Source organism: Tenrec ecaudatus, chromosome 17, assembly GCF_050624435.1.
Source record: "Tenrec ecaudatus isolate mTenEca1 chromosome 17, mTenEca1.hap1, whole genome shotgun sequence".
NCBI classification, from domain to species: Eukaryota; Metazoa; Chordata; class Mammalia; order Afrosoricida; family Tenrecidae; genus Tenrec; species Tenrec ecaudatus.
In genome coordinates, this window is record NC_134546.1 from 20,425,515 (window position 1) to 20,450,457 (window position 24,943).

The 24,943-nt window shown below is 46.1% G+C and overlaps 1 protein-coding gene across 1 annotated transcript in view; it reads right to left on the reverse strand.

The window, feature by feature from the left end:
- The window catches only part of ALK (ALK receptor tyrosine kinase), an 897,834-nt gene that overhangs the window by 1,285 nt on the left and 871,606 nt on the right, over positions 1-24,943 (reverse strand). The window contains exons 25-28 of the mRNA XM_075536070.1: positions 14,037-14,129; positions 10,795-10,896; positions 1,894-2,028; positions 1,085-1,175 (exon numbers count right to left, since the gene is read on the reverse strand). Of these exons, the coding sequence (XP_075392185.1) occupies positions 1,085-1,175; positions 1,894-2,028; positions 10,795-10,896; positions 14,037-14,129 (421 nt within the window). The remainder of the gene's footprint in view (positions 1-1,084; positions 1,176-1,893; positions 2,029-10,794; positions 10,897-14,036; positions 14,130-24,943) is intronic.

Genomic DNA, 24,943 nt, shown 5'->3' on the forward strand with positions numbered 1-24,943 from the left:
GAGCAGCTCCCCCAGTCTCACTGGGCCCCTGTGACCTGGAATCCACTTGCTGGCAGTGGGTGAGTGAGTGAGTGAGGAGGGGGCCACTTCCACTGACCCCAGAATGAAGCTGGGGAGTGGCACAGATGAAAGTAAGTTCCGTATTGGAGACAGAGGCCACAGGGAAAGCTCATTTCTGAGCTTCAACTTCTTTGGTAAGGTGGGAGGTAGAGTTGTCTCCAGAAACAAGGGAGAGAAGTGAAATTTGCACACCCACTGGGAGGAACCCCAGGGGATCTGCATCAGTCCTCCTCTGGAGACTGCTAAGAGGCTGGATGGCTTGGACAATCTCCCTGAACCTCAAGGCCTCCTCTACAAAAGGATATGCTCCCTCAGTGAGGATACAGCAAAATAGGCGAAAAGGGACTTACCCTTTATACATACTATGCAAATGCTATTGACAATGTTATGCTTTATAAATACTATGCAAATGCTATTGACAGTGTTAAAACATCTGCAGGTTTCTGGGCGCCTTCCCTTTCGTGTCCTAATGTGACAATTATATACTCAAAGGACCAAAGTCATCGAGTTAATGAGACCAAAGCCATTGAGTCAATACTGACTCATGGTGACCCGATAGTTACAATCTGGGTTTCTCAGATGGTCACTCATTCTAGGGATCGACAGCTTCCTCCTCCCACAGAGCAGCTGGTGGTTTTGAACCACTGACCTCCAGGTTAGCAGCCCAATGTGTGTGTCACCATTACGCCACTGGGTATTCCATGATATATTTTTGTTTTACATGCTTCCAACTTCTCCAGGTGAGAGCAGGTGTATTCCAGACTTTTCTGCAGCCCAGGTTTGATCTAAGGAAACAGCAGGTACCCTGGTAGTGCCAATACTGGCAAACGGAATCATGGCTCCAATGTGGTTGAGGATCTAGCACAGTGTCACGTGCTGGGGGAGATTGGCACTCATCTGACAAAACGGGCAAACAGACGCCAGGCGTTCCATCTTACAGCGACACCTATTCTCACAGCCTATCATGTCAAGGCTTTTTCCCTATGGAGTCAATGCTGGCCAGGGGACGGAGGGGTGCTTATACCTGGGTGCAGTATTCGATCCTCTCCAAAATGATAGCGAAGTTGGGTCTGTCTTCAGGCTGATGCTGCCAGCACTGGGTCATTATCCGGTACCTAATGGAAGAACCATCACATTCGTGAAAACCAGAAGACATCCTCCCCCTTCACAGAGATACCACCCCTTCCCCCATCCCCCACAACCAACCCCCCCACGCTCCACCCCCCACTGCCAAGCATTTTTCTAAAAGAACCTGGTGGCACCTAGGCTAGGTCTTATGTCTGTGGCATATGCTGCCCTCTGCTGATGGGTCAAGGAATAGTGTCCCCCGCATCATGATTGGAATACCAGAGCTCATTAACCCAAATACCCTGATGTTGACTTTAAATAGAACCCCTCTTGTTCTGTTCCCGAACTTCAACCACTCTGGGGACAGAATACTCTGATTCTAGTTCCCATCTGCCGTGCTGGTGGGGAGTTGACGAAAGACGCCAGACAGGACTGTAGAACTCATCAGGAATGGAGGTACTTCAAGGAGACCCTGGCATACGGTGTAGGGCGTCTGGGACTTGAAGTCCTGGAAGAGCAAGCCTGGTGACCCCATAGCCTCCAGCCAGACAACAGACAATGGGTCCCTCTCCTGGCGTGTCTTGGCCGAGCACAAACCTATCTCATTAAAGTCTCAGATACCTTTCTGTCTTGGGGCATATGAAACGATTCCAGCCATCTGCCCCCTTAATTTTAAAACAAAGTAGCGCATGCGGCTGTAGCCATCCTTTGAAAAGAAACAAGCGTGACTAATGTCAAGTAGAAAGGGTTCTAAAAGAGTCATACACAGGCCCCGGGCAGTTCTTCGGTGGGTCCATCCGCCCGCCGCTGGTCACGAACTCCAGAACTTCCTGGTTGCTTTTGCTAGGGTATGGCATGTATCCCAGGGAAAAGATTTCCCATAGCAGCACACCAAAGGACCTGCACAGGACAGAGGGGGGTACGGATGTGTGACAAACACGGCAGATGTTCATCTTTCCCTTCAGCGTAGGCACTCCCACCACAGAGCACTTTGAGAACAGAAAAAAATGCAGAGACAATAGAGCGCAGGTAATGAAGCACCAGCAAAAGCTAACCACTGTCAACGCCATCTCCAGGTTTGGTGACCCCTTTACATTTCTGTGCTCACAATTTTTTCTTAACATAGTTGAGGTCATATCCCTTATGCCATTTTCACCTTAATTTAAAAACATTCCTTTATTGTGTAAACAGATACGATGAATAAAATTAGACATGGCTGTAAGTCTCTTTTGGCCACATTGGTCTTGGAATTTCTGTATTGCCGTCAATGTTTCAAGTATTTAAAAGACTGAGATGAGTTCTATGTTGATACGGATTAATATACACAGTATATAAAGCACTCAACAACAAAAAGATAAACCAATTTTTTTTCTAAGTGGGAAAAGGGCTTGAGTCGACATTTTCCCCCAGAAGGCATTCAAATGGACAACAAAAATATCCCAAGGGGAATGCAAATTAAACCCACAGTGAGATACCCTGTAACACCCACGAGGATGGCTAATCCAGCATAAACAGAGCTGTTAGCGAGGAGGTGGAGGGGTCTGAACCCTTGTGTTCTGTTCTGCTGGTGAGAATGTCGAACGGTAAGGACATCTGATCTATATTTCAGGTGCGAAGGCTGGAGCAGAGATCCCAACCAATTGGAGACAAAGGCTATCTGGTGCAGTGCAGTTGTTGCCAACCCACCAGCCACTCCTCGGGAGAACTGTTTACCTGGCAGTCTGGCTACTGCAGAGGTCCAGCATTGACAACACTATGGGGTAGGGGCTCTGGAATAGGGTCCTTATGAACCAGATTGGAACACAGGTCTTTTCTGTTGTTTTGTGTAGTCCGAGGCAGTCCCTGGGTGGTGCAAATGAGCTGGCTCCCACCCAGATTCCCTTCAGAAGATCTGCTCCTGAAAGATCCTAGGGACCAATTATACTCTGAACATATGGGTCAGAATCAACTAGACTGCAACGAACCGTCACAACAAGATGCTGAGACAAGAGAAGGTTATCAAAAACAAAGCCACTGCCATCAAGTCCATTCCCCCTCAAGGATTCTGTGGAGGGTTTCCAAGACCATCTTTATGGGAACAGATAGCCTCATCTTTCTCCCCCAGAGTGGCCGCTAGATTTGAACTGCCAACCTTGAGGTTCATAACCCAATGCCTAGCTCACAGATCTTTTAATTCCTCTACCTACAGATTGCCTGCTTCCCCGATGCAGGTATTAAAAACTAGAACAGCTTTAAAATGAGTCAAAGGGGAGCTCAAATGATAAGGTGTTAGATTTTAACCTGACCACATCTGTCATAATCCCCTTTCCAAGAGAGCAAGAGCCTTTGTATTCCTGGCCTGTGGTCAGAGGGAATTCACTCGAGGCTCAATCCACATGTATCTCCCCTCCACTTAAACAAAAACAAACACAAAACAAAACGGATAAAACTTTTAAGTGGATCAAAAGGATTAAATTTGATGTTATATTTTAACCTATCTCTACTATAATCATCTCTACAATATTCTGTCTGATAACAAGGATATTCACATCTCTTGACTATGATTAGAGGGTGTGGATCCTGCAAATGGGTTTTGGGCTTCCACGGTCTCCAGAGCCTTCTGCAAACCAGGTGTTCACAATTTAAGCTCAGCTACCATTCCCTCCTTCCAATTTGGAAGATATTATTTACAATCCTTGGATCACAAAGACGGGTGCATCTTCCATGTGGACTTAGTTGATGGCTAAGTAGATGGCTGCTGCTTTGAAGACAGGCCTGTAAGACTAGATGCTGTTCCTTCTGATAGCCGGGCATCATCTAGTTTCTTCACCACACTTTGCTGTAGCACCCATGTCTTCAGTGATCTCTTCATGAGGGTGAGCATGGAGCAAGGCCATGTCATAAGAACCAATTGTTCTTAGATTGGGGCTAGAATGAAGTTGGAGTCCAACACATGTCTATGAAAGCATCCTAATAAGGCTAAGACAATTACATTATGGAGAACTCATCTGTAACAATTTACTGAATGCAAAGACACATTGAAACATTTTTGTTTGGAATAAATCTGTACGTATATGAACTGTATCCCCCCAAAAATCCACTGCCACCAGGCAAATCTAGCTCAGTGACCCTGCAGGACAGAGGAGAGCTGACCCTGGGGCGTGGTAAAACTTTACAACAGCAGAAAGCCTCATCTTTCTCCAATGGAGGGGCTCATTAGCTTTGAAACAGCGACCTTGTGATTAGCAGCCCGACTCATAGCCCACGATAACACCGACGTTCCTTAGCAACCTGACAGCTGACAGAAAAGGTAAATCTTTTATTTAATGTGCCCGCTGGTTGTTTAGGCCCTATTAACCCACCCCACCCACTGTCACCGACTCCGTTTCCAAGGTGGTAAAAGCCATTATGGGAGCAGGTAGCCTCCTGGTTCTCTCACAGGTTGGCTGGTGGGTTTGAACCATCGACCTTGTGGTTAGCAGTCTAGTGAGTGCCTGACAGTATCCCCAGGGCTCTTTAACTCCTACTAGATTGCCCTAACAAGGAGCCACACGCCGAAAGCTTACACCCAAAGAATACAAAATCAAATGACAGCAATGCTTCAGAGGACTACCTGCTGCTTTCACAAATAAACTTGCTCTGAGATGACACAAGCAGGACACCCGATGGCTGAGTGCTTTTAATGGCCGGATCTGTGGGTAACAACTGATTGAAGGGGTTCAAAAGGATGCACTAGGCCGACTGGGCTTGTGACCAGCTTTCGAAAGCTACATTTCGTTTTGTTTCTTCCTCACTGGGAAGGTGGAAGATGACCTCCAGGTAGGCTAGAGGGAGGGGCAGCCCTGAGGGAAAATGGGAACCCCGAGCTCCTGCACTGTAGACAGATGTCCTGTTGGTGGACTCCTCCTGTTGTGGTCCCTGAGCGTCGGGCCCCGGAATCAAATGCCAGCTCCACCTCTCCACTTGCCTGTGAGCAGCCGTGGAGGCAACGGGTCCAAAGAGAACACTCTGTACCATGCTATTTGTTCTTGCCTTTTCTTTCCTGTGCCTCAGTGCACCCCTGTCCATCCATTTACTTAAGCCAGAAACGTGGGCGATGGCCCCGTTCCAAGCCAGTCACTCAGCAAATCCTGTTAACCATGTTTCAAGATCGGCATTGCCTCTGACCATTTTTTCATGCCTTCCACTATTACCACTAAGCCAAGCCTCGTTTGTTCCCCATTCACCTAGAACTTGGCAGTAGGCTCCTACCTGGCTTCCCATGTTCACCTGCCTTACTCCCATCTAGTTCCAATGGCAGTTTGAATGATCCTTTAAAAACCAGGGCCATGCCACACACCTGCTTACCACCCGGCACTAGCCTCCCACTGTGCCCAGAATCAAATCTGCATCCCTTCACCTGGGTTTTAAGGCCCTGCCTGCTTGGACCCTGCCTCCTCTGTCCATGTCGGATGTCTAGCGTCTAAAACTGTGGGGGAGCTCCTTTCTGTCGTCAAAGCCATTGCTCTGTATCACAGCCCCAGCTGCCCTGCACGACTAAGAAGCTCTGAGAATGTCTGTGACTTTTATGCATTCTTACCTTGTTTTCCCATATTGCTCTTGAGACAGTTAATGGGGAGAAGCTGTGGAGAAGCCACAATGGGGAGAAGAAGAGGATCTCACGAAAAAGAGGAAGCCTCTTACTGAGATGGAGTGACCCAGCGGCTGCGGCTCAAACAGAGCAGCACCCGTGAGGATGGGGCAGCATTTCATCCTGCGAGGCCTCCGGTTGCTAGGAGTCAGAACTGACCTCCAAGCACCTCCCAGCAGCATCTTTTATCTGGGACCCATTTTTACGATTTCTTATTTTTACTTTACTGTCAGCATTGATCTGAAACTTCATGATGCTGGGCTTTGTGTGGATCTCTTTATCCGTGGTGCTTGGCACCTGGTGAACATGCTCATCCTGGAAACTTATGTCCTTTGGTTCTGGGATATTATCCTGAAATCGCTTCTTAGCTATTTTTATTCCCTTCTTTTCTCTGTTCACTCTTTTTGTGACTCCTTTTTGTTAGCCACTGCTGATATTGGAGTGGGTTATGCAATAGGCAGTTCAAAACCACTAACTGCTCTGTGGGAGAAAGATGAGGTTTTTACTCCCATAAAGGGCCTCGGAAACCCACAAGGGTAGTTCTACCTCGTTTTGTCGTGACTCTATGAGTTGGAATTGACATCATGATAGGTTTTTAAATTTGGGGGTACTTGTCAGTTAATTGGATCCATTCTTCTCATCCTCTTAAGTTTCTTATTGTTTGATTCCTATAGCTCATCTTAAAAAAATAGTTTCTTTGTATTTTTAGAAGTTTAACTCTGTCTTCTAAACTTCCTACTAGCTTTTGTAGTTTTAACATCATATGAAAATATAAATTTCATTTTAGGGCCGTTTAAATGTAGAGAAAAGATTTGAAAATAGTACAGAAAGTTGTTGTAGATCCCATACCCTCAACCAAAGCAAGCTCACTGTCATCGAGTATATTTCTATTCACAGTGAACCTGTAGGGCGGCCTAGAACTGCCCTCAGAACTCCTGAGACTGTCAGTCTTTACGGGAGCACACAGCCTCATCTTCTGCCCAAGGAGCAGCTGGGGGTGGATTTGAACTGCCAACATTTCAGTTAGCAGCAAAGCCTAACCCGCTGACCGACAGGGCTCCTTATGCCATCCCAGTTTCTTCATCTTACTAACATTTTGTATTAGAATGCTACATTTGTTCTAATCACTACACCAATATCAATACATTATGATCACCACTTTATTAAATACCCATGCTCTATTTAGATTTTTTAGTTTCTCTTTTCTGTCCCAGATCCTATCTCGGGAACCTCCTTATAGTTCATCGTCATGTCCCCTCTGGCTCCTCTTGGCTGTGCAGGCGTCTCAGACCTTCCTTGTTTTGATGACCTTGACAGTTATGAGGAGTACTGGCCAGGTGTTTTGTGGAATGCCCCACAATTGGGGTCTGTGACAGTATTCTCTCACAGTGAGACAGATTTGGGGTTTCAGGAAGAAGACCACTGAGGTGAAGCAGCTGTTGAGCAGATCCTGTGCAGGATGCGTGCTATCCACCTGAGGTCGCTGTGGAGGCTGACCTTGCCCCCTGCCTGCTGGGCTGGTGGTCAGATTTCTCCAGGGGGCAGCACCCCTCTCCCCACCCCCACCTGTGTTTCCACACTGGACACCCTGGAAGGAAGACGCTAGGCACAAGTCACTCTTACTGAGCGGGGAGTTGGGCTCCACTACTTTCGGGGCTTGATTGTATTTTTATTTCTAGGGCTTAAGTACACCCTCCTCCTGCCCCCTAGGATGAGCAGTTTTAAATAACGTTTTGTCCTTGTCTATCATGGCAGTCATATGGCTTTCTGAGGATACTGTCGTTTACTAAAGATGAGACTTTCTCTTCCCGTAGAGTTAGTTTTGGAAACCCATAGGGGCAATTCTACCCTGTCCTGTAGGGTCGCTATGAATCAGAATCAACCCAAGGGCAGTGAGTTTGAGTCTCCTGGTTTTCAAAAACTTTCCCTGTGAATTTATATACCAATAAAACTATTACACTTTTTTAAAAAGTGAAAAACAAAAAACCCCACAAAAACCAAGTGTAGCTGTTGCAAACCAAACCCAACCCAAACTTTTCCGAAGCTTTATGTGTTGGGCTGCTAACTCAACCGCAAGGCTCGCAGTTTGAAACCACCAGCTGCCCCACAGGAGAAAGACGGGGTTCTCTACTCCTGTAAACAGCTGCAGTTCTAACCTGTCTTACAGGGTCGAGACGAGGTGGCATCGAGTCAATGGCCGGGAGTTTGCCTTGTGGGACGATCTTTTTTATAGGCTTGATTTCTTTGTAATAACAGTATTTCCCCCTCAAATGTTTGGTGATTTTTGATTGAGATTTATTTTCAGACTGATACTGAAAGGCCGATTGGCAGTCCCATGTCAGTGAGCCCTGTTCACAGTAGACATCACTCTAGGGCTGTCCGACTCAGCCGCTGCAACAAATGACCTTGAGCCTGATGTCCTGAAACAGCAGACAGGTTTCCCTCTCGGGGATTTGAAGTCTGAAATTAGAGCCACAGGGTAGAAATCAGCCTTTATTCTGCTTTGGCCCATGACTGCTGGCATTCCTCGGCTTGTGGCTGCCTCACTCCAATCTCTGCATTTGTGGGCACATTATTGATCTTCCTCTTCTGTATGTGTGAAATCTCCCTTGGTCTCTATTTTATATGGATCTGGAAGTGTAGTGGTTCCACGTTGGGCCGCGAACCACATGGTCACCAGTTCGAAACCACCAGTAGCTCCGTGGGAGAAAGACAGGGCTTTCTATTCTATACACAGTTACAGTCCCGGAAACCCACAGGGGGTCGCTATGAGTCACAATGACTCGACGGCAGTGAGTTTGTAATGGCATTTAGGACCCACCCAGATAATCCAGGAGAATCTCTCTTTGTCAAGACCCTTAACTCAATCACACTTGAAAATTCATCCTTATGTAATAAGGACTACAGGTCCAGGGATGGGGATCTGATAACATTGGCTGGCCAGTATTCAGTTCATTGCATGGGCAACCTCAGCCATCATGAGCTCTAGTTTTTCCCTTAATGGGCCAGTTTCTCCAGAGAGGATGTTTCTGATGTCTCGTTTGGCTCTGAGTGTTCTTGGTGCCCAGAGGAGCAAGGGGAGCATACACACTGAAGCAAGGAGGCTTTTATGAAATGTCTTGCTGATGGCAAGGGGACCCGTCCACTCTCCCTGTTCTAACATCTCTCATCTCTTCAGAAAGGGACCCCACTGTTGCGCTGGTGGTAAGGGTCGGCCAGGGAGTGATGGAATCAGCCAAAGAGGACCCTTAAACAGACTTACAACTGATGCTCCCCTTTTCGACACTCCTATGTCGAGATTCCAGTAGCGCCAATTCCTGGGTCCCGAAGGTCACATTTCGGGTCCTGAATGCTGCTTTGGCCAGGAACTTCCTAATACTATTATTTGTCCACAGACTTTCCAGTTTTTAAAATTATATCTTCTTTTTTCACTCTTGGTTTTCCTGCTGAGTTTTATATCCTGAGTATTGCTGAGGCCCCCGATATAGACCCTTACTTGGACAGACTCGATTCTGGGCAGTCTACTGCTCTCGCCATTGGCTTGGAGGCTGGGCCCTGTGCAGTGCGTAGGCTGCCCTGTGAGGGGTGGGGTGGGTGTGAGGTTTATTGTGCTACTCGTTCACTGTCTGTTCCTCCTCTATAATGTGGGCATCATCGCGGCGGACTGTCTCGTCCACTGCCGAGTCCAGAGCACCACAGCATTCCTGACTACTGGCTTGACACACAGCAGCGCCCACTGTTTGCTGAAGAAAGCAATGCCTGCGCGAGCTGATAACAAACAGCCTTGTGGGATGCAGGCAGATGGTCTGTCTATGTGCTACACCTGTAGCTCCGCCAGTCCCAGGCCTCTCCCTTCTCAGCTTCCCCATAAAGCAACTATGCCAGGCTCTGTGGCTGGAGAAAAGGTGTAGGGCCGGCCGCTGACCCCTTGGTTTCACACGGGAAGAAGAAGGAAGCGCAGCATTAACCCCAGGCTGGTTCCCATGAAGTAGAGTTCAAACATGCCTCCAACCTCCAACCCTCTTCACCAATTGCACTCCCTGCTTTTCTGCCAGATTAAAAAAAATCACTGCAATGACCGCATAGAACTCACACACCACATTCATGATTACAATGTCTATTAGAGAAGGTAGCAGGTTACAGTTCAGGTTCAGAGATCCTCAGGATATAGTCCTTCCAGTCAGGAAAGCTTCTGCTCAGCTGTGCACACACACATGCCTCTCTCTAGTCCTCAGTCTCTTATTCACATGTCCCCTTGGTCTTTGCTCTGCCTAGGTAAGTGTATTTAAAAAAAAAATCTCTTTAGCACTGCTGATAAAGTGCCCAACGGGCATGCCACTCTGCCATAAAGCTCACCTGGAAGGCACTCAGCTCTAGCTCTGTAGGCCACCACACCCAGCTCTCCCAATTAAGTGCCTGGCGGCACTCCCACTTGCTCTGTGGGCTGGGGAGCTTGTTGCTCTGTTTGGTGCCCTGGCTCTTGGTATGTCACCTCTGCTGCCACCATTTCTCCGGTGTTCTCCCGTCATCATATTTGTGTATCCTGGACTGAAGCAGTTCAGCTCTCGGGAATCTTAGGGTCCAAAGGACATGTTCCACTGCTGAATATTCTTTCTTGATGGCAGTGAGATTTCCCCCAGTTCCTGCTTCTGAGATGACTCATTTTATATCCAGATTTCCATGTACCTGATTTGCCTGGTTCCACGCTGCCTTTTGGTGGGAGTTACAAAGATCAGGGCTGGAAGAGCCAAATTACGTAATTCACTGCGGCACAGCGGCCAAGCCTTTCTGGGTCGGCAGGAGCTTGGCCTTTCCATCCTCATAGTGCCTCCTGTTCAGTTCTCTACTACCAGCACCATTTCTTTCATTTTTTCTTGAATAATCAATAGGCAGACCCTTCACTTTATATGAAGACCTCTAGATCATCCCATATCAAGATACACTCTCCTCCTTCCTCGGGGGCCTCCCAGTCAAGAGTGAGGCGTTATCTGGCCAAAGAACACCACCTTCAAGCTGACGGCAACACCGAGGACAGGGCGGGCTGCTGCGAGACTCACCATGTGTCTGTCTTAGAAGTAAATATTCCTTCCATGAAGGCCTCTGGGGGCATCCACTTAACTGGCAGCATGGCACACCCGCCCTTTCTGTAGTAGCTCGCTCTGTGGGGGAGGGGAGGAAAACCACAGGTGACTCAGGAGAGGGCACTAAGCAGGAGCACCGCCAGGCAGCTCGGGCAGGGAAGGCGGCAATAAGGAATCTACCCAGTCACTAGCTCATCAACACTCACCTGTTGGCAATTCCAGAGGGGAGCTCAGGAACACAGATCATCTAGGGGAGAACTTTGGGGTCATTTTATCGGAGACAAAATCGCCTGCTAGAGCCATGAACAAAAAGACCTGTGCAAGGAGTAAAGTAGCCCCTGGCAGAGGTTCGGATCCCCTGTTGGGTTTTGTTTATCATAACTCCTATGGAATAGCACTGCTCCACCTTCGTAAGTACAGCCTATTCCTGATGATCTGCAGGAATGGGAAATCCAAATCGCAAGACGACTCGTGTCTCATTTCTTTGTGGAGCCTTCCCGGCACACTTGTGCAACACAGGCATTGGAAAAATAACGAGTTACACGAATGAGATCACTAATAAAAACGAATGAGCTCCTATGCTCTTTAAGGCAACTGCACGCCTTGCCCTGCGTTTTCCAGTTTGGATGTGTTACGGAAGGCAGCATCCCTAGCCAGCTATCTAAACTAGTTCATTGCATCAGGATACATGCACCGAGGCTCCAGCGTGTCTAAGGTACTCCTTCAGACAGAGAGTATCAGAGAGTCATAGTCATTCCCTTTGAACAGGACCAGGGACTACTTCATGGCTTAAAGTCAGAAGGCCTGTGTCCAGGCTGTATCCTTTCACCATCCTTATGCCAAGCAAATCATCAGAGAAGAGGGACTATTTGAAGAAGTGGTCGGCATCAGGATGGGAGCAGAACTTATAACAGCGACATGTGGCTGCCACTCCTTGCTAGAAGCAGAGAGGTCTTGAGACACCTACTGAAGAAAGGGAAAGACTGCAGCCTATGGATGATACCTGGAGAACACAGAAATCCTCACACCTGGACCAGAAGCACCACCACCACATGTGGAGAAAAGAGGGACATGATCACCAGGGATGTAATTTTCCTTTCATTTCCTCATGGAAGCAGCAATCAAGAAATCAAATGACCAATTGCGTCGGGCACTGGTTGACCTCTTTAAAGGGTTACAAAAGCTAAGGTGTCACTCGGGGGTTTAGGGGGCACCTAGTCTAAGCCATGGTCGTTTCTGTGGTCTCACATGCCTGTGGAAGCTGGCCAGTGAGGAAGGAAGACTATGGAAGAGTGAGGAATTCAAGTTCAGGTGTTGATGAAGAATATTGAAGCTACCAACGGCTGCCGAAAGAACACAGTAGTCTGTCTTAGAAGAACAGCAGCCGGCGTGCTACCTGGAAGGGCTGGCGGCAAGACTTCTCGTGACTTTGGGGATGTTGTCAGGAGGGTCGAGTCCCTGGAGAGGAGCATCAGGCTGGGTCAAGTGGAAGGACAGGAGGAGAGAGAAATCTCCTGAGTAAGATGGGGTGGGATGGGCGCAGTAATGGAGGCAGACACAGCAATGATCGTGAGAGGGGCGGCGGCCTGAGCGGTGAGTCCTTCATTCTGTTTTGTGTGGGGGTTTCTACCAGTCGGAACTGATTGGAAGGCACCTAAGCACCACCCTCCATTGCAAGGAGATTCAGTAGAAGAAACACATGTGAACAATGATACTTCAGAGTTACAGCCAGATACCAAGTTCAGTGGCACAGTGGAATAACAGATGCATTCTACGTGGGGTGAAGGGAGGGTCAGGGAGAGCTTCCTGAAGGGGAAGTGAAGGAGCTGAGCAGTAAGGAAGCTCTCCCAGAAGACCATGGTGGACGCAGGAAATTGCCCGGGGCGTATGGGGGAACAGGGCTCACTGCACGTAATTTGGGGCGGTTGAAGCCTAGAGTTGGGGAGTTGTCAGAGCCAAAGGTGGAAAGGAGGAGTCAGATCAGAAGGGCTTCCTAAGACTCGCTGAAAAATTCCGGTTTGAAACTGTGGGCCCTCTCAGGAGTCTCAGAGGGTGAGGGAGTGCTGAGCTCTGTGCGTGGTAAAAGGCAAAACAGAGCGGAGCCAAGCAATGGGGTGGATCGGAGGGTCTGTGGGACCGGAAGTTAGAACAGTGCTGTCTCATGGTCTTCCATGCGCTGGGACTCCAGGTGCGAGTTCTCATCCCTATAGAAATGCAGGGGTGTTTGGATCAATCTCTTTCACTCTCCAAAGCTATCTTTAGTCACCATTCCCCATTCTCCCCATTGGGATTATTGTTGTTACCAGTTGTAGTGTTGGTTCTGGCTCCCAGCCACCCCATGGGAGAAGACACTGTTCATGATGATATCATTGTGATCCAGAGGGCGTTCACGGATGGTCTGGTTTTAGGAAGTGGATTGTGAAGCCTTTCTTCCTAGTCCATGTTAGCATGGAAGCTCAGCATCAGAGCCGCCCACGCCCTCTGCGATGGACAGGTAGACAGGTGGCGGAGTAGGGAAGGTTTCATCAGTGTCATGGAGGAGAGTGACTGGCCCGACTCGAGCAGTACATCAAATCAATGCGGTGGATAATTGTACAAAGAAGAGCCCAGGGATTGGGAAGAGAAGAGAAAAAGTAGAGAATAGAATGATTTCTGGTCTTTTAGAAACTCAGCTTTGGGACTATGTAAACAGGAAAGGAAGCTGAGCCAGGTACCCGTGGACCTTTGACCTGGTCTACAGATGAAGGGAAAGAAGACACAGGAGCTCGTCCCAGGGTCTTGTCCGTTGTGGGATGCTTTTGCCTTGGGTGATAAAAGGTATAGGGGTTGAGTATTTCCCTCAGCATTGAGGAAAAGGGTTGCATAAGCTAAATAAAGCTCACTTTGCAGTTATTTTTCCAAAGCAAGTACTCAAGTGATTCTGTGGCGCAGAATATGCAGCCTATGGGCGAGTAGGAATGTGAAAGACAACCTAATTAAGACCTCGCTGCCCACAACTGCAAGCAGCGCGGGTCTCTCATTAGGCCAGCTCTCTCATCAGGCGTGGACACTGATGACAGTTCCCGCAGTCTGAAAAGAAATGCAATGCGCTTTGAGGAGCAAAATCGACCAAGAACCAGAACATGACTATTAAGCCACAAGCAGCTACACGCCCTTCTCTCTAGGGGACGAAGCTGAGGAGACAGGCTTTGAAGGCTAGTCGGGCAAGCTTTGCTCACCTGTAGATGTCTCGGGCCATCCCAAAATCTCCAATCTTGGCCACTCTTCCAGGACCTGGACAGGTCAAAAGGCAGTTCCTGGCAGCAATGTCCCTGGGCAACAAGAAATGAGAAAACGGGTTTATCCCTGGGAAATAGGTACAAGTACAAGATGTAATATTGGAATTTCACTTCCGAGTGAAGTCCGAATAGTTCCTTCTTGCTTTCTTCTTTTCTTCCTTTCTTGTTTTCTTTCAAGTTATACTTCGCTACAAAAGAAACTTCTATTCCAATTCTCAGGACCAGAGAAAGGATGAAAAACGTAAGGGGATAATAGTAAAAATGACCAAGCACAGCTATAATAGGAACTTGAATGTATGGACCGCTTACTAGGTGCTGAGCATCGCTCAGTGCTTCACATCTGTCTTCACGACAACCCTGTGAGACATAGGCACCGTTACTCTTCTCATATTATTAAAAAAAATTGAGGTGAGATCTGATAACCCACTTCTGTCTAGTTGATTCCAACGCATAACCACCGTATAGGCAAAGTCGAACTGCCCCTTAGAAGTGCCAAGGCTGTAAACCTTGATGGGAGTGGACTGCCTCAGCTTCCTCCTGAGGCGTGCGGGACTGGGTTGAACTGCTGACTTAGGGTTACCACCCAAGCGCTTAACCATTGCACCACTAGGGCTCCTGTCAAAATCAGATAGTAGAGGTGCACTCCAAAAAATGCCCTTTGACCTCAGGCTAGTATCCTATGGAGGACTAGTTGGCTGTTGCTAGTTGCTTGAAAGGAGTGTTTTGGAACAATACAGCATCTGTGGCATCAAGCACGAAGAGAAAGTGAAAAAGTAGCGCCACCAACGTTCCAGTCCCCACGGCAATGTGTTTCAACACGTCTCTGTGATTAGCGGTGACCCGTGAGTCCTCTCAGCAATACACTTGTCCTAGTCTGATTCCTTAGTGTCTTGGAAAAGGTACAGTCAAAACAGTGGCTTTTTTGCTTTGCTTTGAACCTTTTTTTGCGTGTGAATTAGATGCAGGTTTATGGAGCAGACGATCAGTTTTACAACCAACAGTCCCCACACATTTTGTTTCCCTCACTGTAATCTCATCAATGGACTCACTGACTCCGTTTTCTCCCCGTTTCCCATTTCTGTTCCTCCTTCTTCCCTAACCTTCCTGACTTTGCCATTGGGTGATTACTGCCCTTTGGATCTTAAGTGGTTGGTTATTTTACCACAGGGATGAGTTCGGGGAGGGGCATCTGCTGGGCCAGTGAAACTCAAGGCAGAGGGGTCAACTCAGAAGATTACGGTGACTGGTTTTTGTTTTTTTTTTAATATATCTCAAAGGGATAATCTTGATAGATTTTCCTGAAGGACAAGAGGTTGGTCACAGTGACTTATTGGGAAGACATTTTAAGAAAATGGGAAACTGCTTTGGTGAGAAAAAGGCCAGGAAAGTTAAATCAGGGAAGTTTCCTACCATTACAATGCACCTGGCTCACTCTTCGAAGAAAATGAAGGCGGGGCCCATGAGAATTTCTTAGAAAAACCTTACTTCCTCTTCCCCCCAGCTCTGGTGCTGTCCTCGAATTCCTCAAATTCATAGAACATTGGAAAGGAACACAATTGAGTCCCTCCATGGCAAGAAGACTGCCTCCAGGACAGGATGTAAATCAGTGAGCAGATAATTTTTCTGGGAAGTGTCAGAGAATACTGCTTTCAGGAGTATACAGACATAGATGGGGGGGGGGGGTGTTGCAAAATGATGGCTTCATAGTTTGATAAATTTTAAAAAATAAAGATTTCTGCTTTTGTAGCAATATTTTTACCTTATCCTCATAGAGTAAGATAGCCCTGGATTTTTCCTAATTAAAAAATTACATTGCTACAGGTCTTCACTTAATCCACAGCATGCACGCTGTAAATTGGGAGCGCCGGAATTATCTGGTTGAAGATTCACTTCTTTTTAGCTATAGACTGTGTCGCCTCTGTTGTTCTACTCCAGATGGACGCTTCGTGTAGCATACCTCTAAGGGGTGATCAGAATCTTCCCCAAACTCTCCCTTCTGTTCTATGACTGCTTCCCACCTGTGGCGCATACGTGGGAATGAAGGATGGAATCAGAAGAAATCTGGGATCAGTCTAAAATGATAGTAAAGCCTTGAACAGGAAAAACAAACGAAGTACCGTGGGCCACTGTTTTAATACTTTCAACTGTTATCCTGAAAGTCTAGACCACTGGTTGAGAAAGAAGGACATGGGAAATACACAGTTGGCAGTTAAAGTAATATTTTAAGGATAGGATTTGGATTGGGCTGTCATGGCTAAAGACTCCATAACAATGGGCCAGGGGTATCAGCTCAATGTTGTAAGTGCCACTGGCCTGATGAAGGATTTAAATTGAATTTTGATGGGCAGTGGTGCATAAAATGCCCTGATAAAACTATAAAAGCCTAACATGGGTGATCAGACTATACTGATGGGTGCAGAAAGATGTTTATGCTGGTGGGCATAATATAATTGTTTTAAAGGGAACTTGTATTTAGTGGCACGTAGTAAAAGTAATACCATTAACACACAGGAACTGAAAGATGGACACACAGATTTTATATGGCTGTAAGCCATATCCAAGGGAAATAGATTAATAAGAGTAATAAAAATCAGGAGTACATATGGATCAGGGAGCTCCACTTTTGAGTTGAGCAGGTAGTTGTACAAATAGGAAACTGTGCGTCTTTTTTTAATTTCCAAAAATTTACTTTTATTATTATTATTTTAATCATTTTATTGGGGGGCTCTGACAAATCTCATGACAAGCCATTGTCAATTGTATTAAGCACACTTGTACATATGCTGCCATCAACATTTTCTTTCGACTTGAACCCTTGCTATCAGCTCCTCTTTCCCCCTCCCACCCTGTGAATCCTTGATCAATTATTATTCTCTGTCTTATACTGTCTGTTGTCTCCCTTCACTCACATTTCTGTTATTAATCATGTGATGTGTTTCCCCTTTCTCCCCCTACCCCCAACACACCATTTCCTTACCCTCATGATATTACTACTTCCACTATTTTTTCTGAGGGGTTTAACTGTCCTGAATTCCATGTGTCGAGAGCTCTTATCTGTACCAATGTGTGTTCTCCAGTCTAGCTGGATTTGTAAGGTAGAACTGGGTCATGGTAGTGAGAGGGAGGACACACTCAGGAACTAGCAGAATGATGTGTTTTTTTTTCCATTTTTAAAAAATTTATTTATTATAACAATTTATTGGGGCTGATACAATTCTTTTCACAGTTCATGCATATACATACATCAATTGTATAAAGCACATCTGTACAGTCTTTGCCCTAATCATTTTTTTCTCTTTTCTTCTTTTACATTTTATTAGGGACTCATACAACTCTTACCACAATCCATACATATACATACATCAATTGTATAAAGCACATCCATACATTCCCTGCCCCAGAATGATGTGTGTTTCGTTGGTGCTGACCTGCACCCTGGTTGAATAATCCCTTCCTTGTAACCCTTCTGTGGAGGATGTCCAATTGTCTACAGATGGGATTTGGGCCTCCACTCTGCCCCCACGCCCCAATTCCCATAGATATAATTGTTTGCTTTGGATCTTTTGATACCTGATCTCAGCGACACCTCATGATCACACAGGTTGGTGTGCTTCTTGCATGTGGGCTTATTTGTTTCCCTGCTAGATGGCTGCTTGTTTACCTTCAAGCCTTTAAGACCCCAGACACTATATCTTTTGATAGCCGGGCTCCATCAGCTTTCTTTGCCACATTTGCTTATGCATCCATTTGTTTTCAGCGATCATATCATGGAGGTGAGTACACAATGATATGATTTTTTTGTTCTTTGATGCCCGATAACTGATCCCTTCGGCACCTCGTGATCACACAGGCTGGTGTGCTTCTTCCATGTGGGCTTTGTTGCTTCTGAGCTAGATGGCTGCTTGTTTACCTTCAAGGCAGATGCTATATCTTTTGATAGCCCGGCACCTTCAGCTTTCTTCACCACATTTGCTTATGCACCCATTTTGTCTTCAGTGATCTTGTAGAAAAGGTGAGTATAAAAGAGTGCCAGGTTATTAGAACAAAGTTTTCTTGTATTTAGGGAAGCCTTGAGTAGAGGCCCAAAGTCCATCTACTATTTGGATACTTAACATAAATATAAGTACATTGGCCTCTAACCCTTTCATTATAAATGAACATAGTTACATATATACATTCCTATAGCTATACTTCTATAAATAGCTTTTGCTTCCTACTTCTTTCCTCTATTGCCTTTCACCCTCCTCCTGTCCCGGGGTGGAGGAAGAGAGAGAGGATTAGAAGTACTGCTGTTGTGAGAGTATATTGCAGACTGTAGCCAGAGAGAAGATGTAAAGATGCTTTTCTAATACAAATTACAAGCAGTTCCTTGATTTGATAGACGATTTCCACTGGAAGCCTTCTTTTGCTTAAAGAAGGCCAGCTGATACAGTTTTCAAAGGCTCAAGTGTGAACATTTTCATTCATATGCAGATCTATGTCGGAAGTAAGCTAGACACAACAGGGAGTTTTCTGTAATGGCTGCCCTTGAGCAACAATAAACTGAAATATGCACTCTCCTTTGTGGTTTCACCTCTTCTCCTTTTTGCTATTATTATGCGAATTTATTGTGGGTTTTTTTGGGGGGGGAACCTTTAACACAGCAAACTAGTTGCACCCAAGTTGTTCAGCGACATGGGCACACTTATCACAACAATGTCAACATCCTCTTTAATTACAGACTGCTCCCTTCCCGGTGCTGCCGGCTTCAGGCTTCCTGCTGGTGGGTTTGAAGTAGAACACTGATCTTAGGGTGCTGTTGTTAGGTGCCACCGAGTCTGCTCTCACCCACAGAGACCCTGCGCACAACAGAATGAAACGCTGCCCAGCCCTGACTCATCCTCCTAATTGTTCTTAGGTTTGAGCCCTTCATTGCAGCCACTGTGTCCGTCCACCTCTTTGAGGGCCTGCACTGTCTTTGCTGCCCTTTGCTTTACCAAGCAGGATGTCCTCCCGGGACTGGTCTCTCCTGAACGTATGTAAGACAAAGTCTCACCATCCTTGCCTCTAAGGGGCACTGTGGCAGCACTTCTAAGACAGACCAGTTTGTCCTTCGAGCAGTCCATGGTACTTTCAATATTCTTCTCCAGCCCCACAATTCAAATGCATAGATTCTTCTTCAGTCTTCCTTATTCTAAGTCTAACTCTCACATGCATATGAGGCAACTGAAATGCCATGGCTTGGGTTCCGGTGCGCCTTAGTCTTAAAGTAACATGCTTGCTTTTCAGCACTCTAAAGAAGTCATGTGCAGCAGATTCACCTAAGGCAAGACAACATGCTCGACAACGTCAACCTTTTCTCCGCGTATAATGAGGTCACCTACTGGTCCGGTTGTGAGGATTTGGGTCTTCTTTATATCGGGTCGTAATCCCTATAGAAGGCTGCCATCCCTGATCCTCATCAGCAAATGCTTCAAGTGTTCCTGACTTTCAGCAAGCAAGGTTGTGTTATCTGCATATTGCAGGTTGTTAATAAGCCTTTCTCCAATCCTGATACAACATTCTTCTTCATATAATCCCGGTTTTCTGATGCATTGCTCGACATGCAGATAAAATAAACATGGTGAGAGGCTGCAACCCTGTCACCACACACCTTTCCTGGGTCTAAACCATGGAGCTTTCCCTTGTTCTGTTCGCCCAACTGTCTCTTGATCCACATACAACTTCCCCATGAGCACAATGACGTGTCCTGGAATCCCCATTCTGCTCCAGGTTGTCCGTAGTTTACTTTGTTCCACACAGTCCAATGCCTTTGCATAGTCGATAAAACACACATAAACAGCTTTCTGGAATTCTCTTCTTTGAGCCAAGATCCATCTGACACCAGCAATAATCTATCCCTTGCTCCATTTCCTTTTTTGAATCTGGCCTAAACCTCTGCCAGCTGCTTGATCTCCAGAAAAATTTTGCATGTAATACCAATGATATCACTCTATCATTTGAGCATTCTGTTGGGTCACACATGTATCATTCTGTTGGGTCACACTTCTTTGGGATGGGTACACACATGTATCTCTTCCAGTCAGTTGGCCAGGTAGCTGTCTTTCAAATGTCCTGGCATAGATGAGTAAGTGCTTCCAGCGCTCCATCAGCTTATTGAAACATTTCAATTGATGTTCCATCAACTCCTGGAGCTTTGCTTTTGGCGAATGCTTTCCGTGCAGCTTGAACTTCTTCCTCAGCACCACTGATTCTTACCACATGCTGCCTCCTGAAATAGTGGCATACGGACTAGCTCTTTTTGGTATAGTGACTCAGTGCTTTCTTTGCACCTCCTTTTGATGCTTCCAGCACCATCTATTTTGCCGATAGAGTCTGTCAATATCGCAGCTCACGGCTTGACTTTTTTCTTGTGTTCTTTCAGTTTAAGACACGCTGCGTGTGCTCTTCCATATTGGTTCTCTTTTCCTTTTTTGAATGTTGGTTTTCTAACTCTAGGTCTTTGCACATTTCAGTATAATAATCTGCTTTGCCTTCTCATTTCTTCTTTATTCAGGGCACTATCCTTTATTTTGAGTGCCACGCTGCTGTGTTGCTACAAGGTGATCTTAGGGAATGGAGTTGGCTCTAGGTTTAAGGAGTGTCTCAGGGGGTCTTCTGTTCTTCACTGTTACAACTTGGGTGACTTTTTAGAAAATAATATTTGATTTCTGCATGATATTTTTCTCACATTCTATCCAAGCTCAACTACTGTGGTCTCTACTGAATACTCAGTGGCGGGAGCCAAGCTCCGTGTAGACGAGGCTGTGAGACATGTAAACTTATTTTTTTCCTCTGTACTTTTGATTGCTTTCTTACTATTTTCCTTCTGGAGGGTGGAGACCTGTAGTTGAGTCTTAGAAGGGCAGCTGCCAGCTTGGATGTTGTCAGACAGTACTCCCTCCTTTAAGTTGCAGATCATGAATTTTGCAAACTGTGTTATGCCAATGGACTGAGGTATTCCATGACACTGCTCCTGAGTCTTCCTATCCAGAACATCAGTCTTGGAAAATGTTTCTTACATTCTTGTGTCTTCGATGAATATGTATCTGAACTCATGTATTTGTATTTATATAATAAATAGTTCTGTCCCCAATGATGTATGCACCTATATGTACCCATAAACCATTGTGGCCTGTGCCCCCCTTCAGTCAATGCTCATGGATGCAGCAGTCAAGAAGTCAACGACATATTGCACTGGGAAAATCTGCTGCACACGCCCCCTTTCAAGTGTTAAAGAGCAAAGACGTCACGTTGAGGACTAACGAGAGCCTGACCCAGGCCATGGCATTTTTCATCACCTCATGTGCATGTGAAAGGCGGACAATGAGTAAGAAGACTGCGAGGAATGAGAGCATCGTGTGTTGTTGAAGAAGACTGGATGGACTGTGGACCGCCAGAATCCAGAACACAACCAAACCCAAACTCACTGCCGTGGCACCAATGCGGACTCATAGTGACCCCGCCTGTGGGCTTCCAAGACTGTAACTGCTGATGGGAGCAGAGAGCCCATCTTTCTCCCGAGGAGCGGCTGGTGGTTTTGAGCTGCCAATCATGCGGAACACAGCCCATCTTCACAATGACTTACCTTCCTGTCACAGCCCCTGTGTCTATCCATTTCAGGGGCGTGTGCAGCAGAAGAACAAACAAATCTGTCTTGGAGGAATTACAGCCAACGTGGTGCTGGAGCAAGGCTGGGAGCCTTCTGACCTACTCTGGACGCATTATCAGGAGAGACTAGTCCGGAGAAGGGCAGCAAGCTTGGTAAAATGAGTATAAAATGAAATGGATAGACACAGGGGCTGTGACAGGAGGGTAAGTCATTGTGAAGATGGCACGGGACCCGGCAGTGTTTTGTTCCATTGTATATAGGGTCTCTCTGTGCACACAGACTCGATGCCACCCGACAGCATGCACATGTGCTGACCCACTCAGGATCTGTGCTCCTTTCCCACCACCCGAAATAACTCGTCTGGACAGTGTGAGGCACAATTCTCCCACTCCCATTCCTTCCTGGTAACTACTAATGAACAGTGACTTCTATTTGTACTGATCTATTCTCATCTTAGAAAACAAGGACCATACGACATTTGTCCTCACGTGGCGGACTTATCCCACTTAGTAGTATGCTCAGGTCTATCTTAGCATATGTTTTTGCAGACTCATCTTTATTCGCTATGGTTTTGTAGTATTCCATTGTATGTATGCAACGCAGTTTGCTTATCCATTCATCTGCTGATGGATACTTTGCTTGCTTCCATTTGTTTACTGCGATGAATAAAGCAGCAGTGCACATAGGCACGCATTTGTCTTGTCTCTGTTTTTGTTTTTAAGAGTGGGATTGCTGGATCTTAGAGTAGGGCTGGTTCTAGTTTTTTGAGAAGGTGTTGTACCATATTTTTATGGTTGTGGTACCATTCTCCTACATCTTGGTCATATTTGTTGTTGTTTGCCTTTTAAACATCAGGACAAAGATGGCTTTTCATTGTAGCTTTGAGTTACATCTCTTTAACAGACAGTGTGCGTCCTCGTGGCATAGCGGGATAAGCATCGGGCTGCTAACGGCAAGGTCAGTAGTTCAAACTCCTCTGGAGAGAGATGTGGTTGTCTGCTCGTGTAAAGTTTTACCATCTCAGACACCCCAAGGGGACAGTTCTACTATGGCCTATAGGGTCTCTATGAGTCCGAATTCACTCCATGGCCATCGGTTTAGATGGCTAATGATTGTGAGCTTCTTTTCATGTTTGTTCACTGTTTGGATGTATATATTTTTTAACTTAAAAAATTAATTTTATTGGCACATAATCCACATATCATACAATTCAATAGTTCAGTCTTATCAAGAAGTGTTGTACACAGGGCTGGCCCCAATCCCAGATATGAGGACCCCTCCATAGAAGAATGCACTGCAGAGGACGGCACTGAAGATACAGTTCAGGGAGAGGAGCGGGTCTGCTCTGAGCACATGGGAGCAAACTAAAAGGGAAGGAGTGAGAGTGGAGCACATCCTGGCCCACCATGCCCTGAGGATGATATTCCCACTTGGAACAGCCAGTGCACAGAGAGGGCTGTAGGGCTGTCCCCACCAGGAGACACAACATCCCCTCACTGATCATAGTGCTCTGGGGAACAACACTGGAGACACAGTGTGAGAACTGTGCCCAGTCTGACACCCCCTCCCCTCCACATCCACCAGGGTGAAACAGAAAGGGCGTGCAACAGAGCAGCAAGGGGAGCAAAGCAATGAAGTCCCCGAGGAATTCCGAAAATAGACTTCAGGCTTGGTGTTTCATCACACTCGATAGGAAAACATCCATAAAGGTCAACAGGCAGACTTGGAGCTATTTATAGGCTCCCCACCCCCTCCTGCTATAGCTATATAAGTTAGACAGGATAAACAATCCCAAGGAGAAAACAATGGGACTGACAGTTGGGGAGTTGGGATGGAAAAGGGTGTGGTGGGGAACATACTCTCTAGAGCAGCGGTTCTCAACCCGTGGGTCTCGACCCCTTTGGGGTTTGAACGACCCTTTCACAGGGTCACCCAATTCATAACAGTAGCAAACTGACAGTGGTGAAGTAGCAATGAAAATAATGTTATGGCTGGAGGTCACCACTGCATGAGGAACTGTATGAAAGGGTTGCGGTATCAGTAAGGTTGAGAACCGCTGCTCTAGGACAATTTTCCTGGAGTTTAGTCTAAATTTTCATGAAACAATTATGTAATGTGCACTTGTGGCTGTCCCGTGTCCTTTAAGAAACCATGTCAAGATTACTCCTTTGGAATCTCAAGAGTCAATTGCCCAAACCTCCTGAGCAGACCTCTCTGCCTTGACTTTAACTAATCCACTGGGTCCTCTTGGAAGCTATTGTTTTGATTGGATTTTGTTCTCCGGACCATACTGATGAATCCAAGTCTAGTTTCCAGTTACGAGTCATTCCATTAAACTGCCATCATTAGCTTTACTATTGCTTAAAAGACTGATGACAAGATCAGCCCTTAAATCAAGGGCTCTTCTGGTAACACTTTTTTGTACTCCTTTAGGTGGAAACTGGCTGAGGCCAAGAGATGTTCACCTACAATTGAAAAGGCTAACCCATGTGAGTCCCCAAGTTCAGTAGCTCTTGAATTAATTCTGCTGCTTTCTTCTATCTTTTTCACCGTATTGGGAAGATTGCTTTCTTCTATCTTTTTCAGCGTATTGGGAAGATTGCTTTCTTCTATCTTTTTCACCGTATTGGGAAGATTTTGGCCACAATTCTTCAGTTCTTGAGGTTCTAGTCTTCTCTCTCTCTGTTACTTGCTGAGGTCTTTCCGATCTTCCCCCAAATGCCGGCTCGTTTTAAAGTGGTTGGTCCATGTCGTAGCACGCCCATTGTATTTGTATTATTATTTTGTAATGTTCCATTAATTTCGGGAAGATGTTCACTTGAGTTGTGTTAAAATAATGGGATCATTTGTTTGATACTACACAAAGTATCCCTTTTTTACAGACACCCTCACAAGTCCATGAGACCATGTCTGCCGCAATTCACTGCTTGTAGAGACATGCTTCCACGAGGTTTGTTTGGGATAAACCTGGGTAGCTATGAACTGGAGCCCGAGGAGCTATTCTTGTTTTGCTTAATCTTGTAAATGGTCCATCTGACACATTCTTGATTCAATCTTTGACAATTTCATTAAAAAAAAATACGAAAGAGCAAGAAGCTATTACTCTGGGACCTAATTCTGGCCTTCAATAACTATTTGGGAAAGTGATAAGAATCTTAAGAGAATGTGATTCTGTTATCATCTATAATAAGAGAGCACTGGGCAGAGTCATAATAGT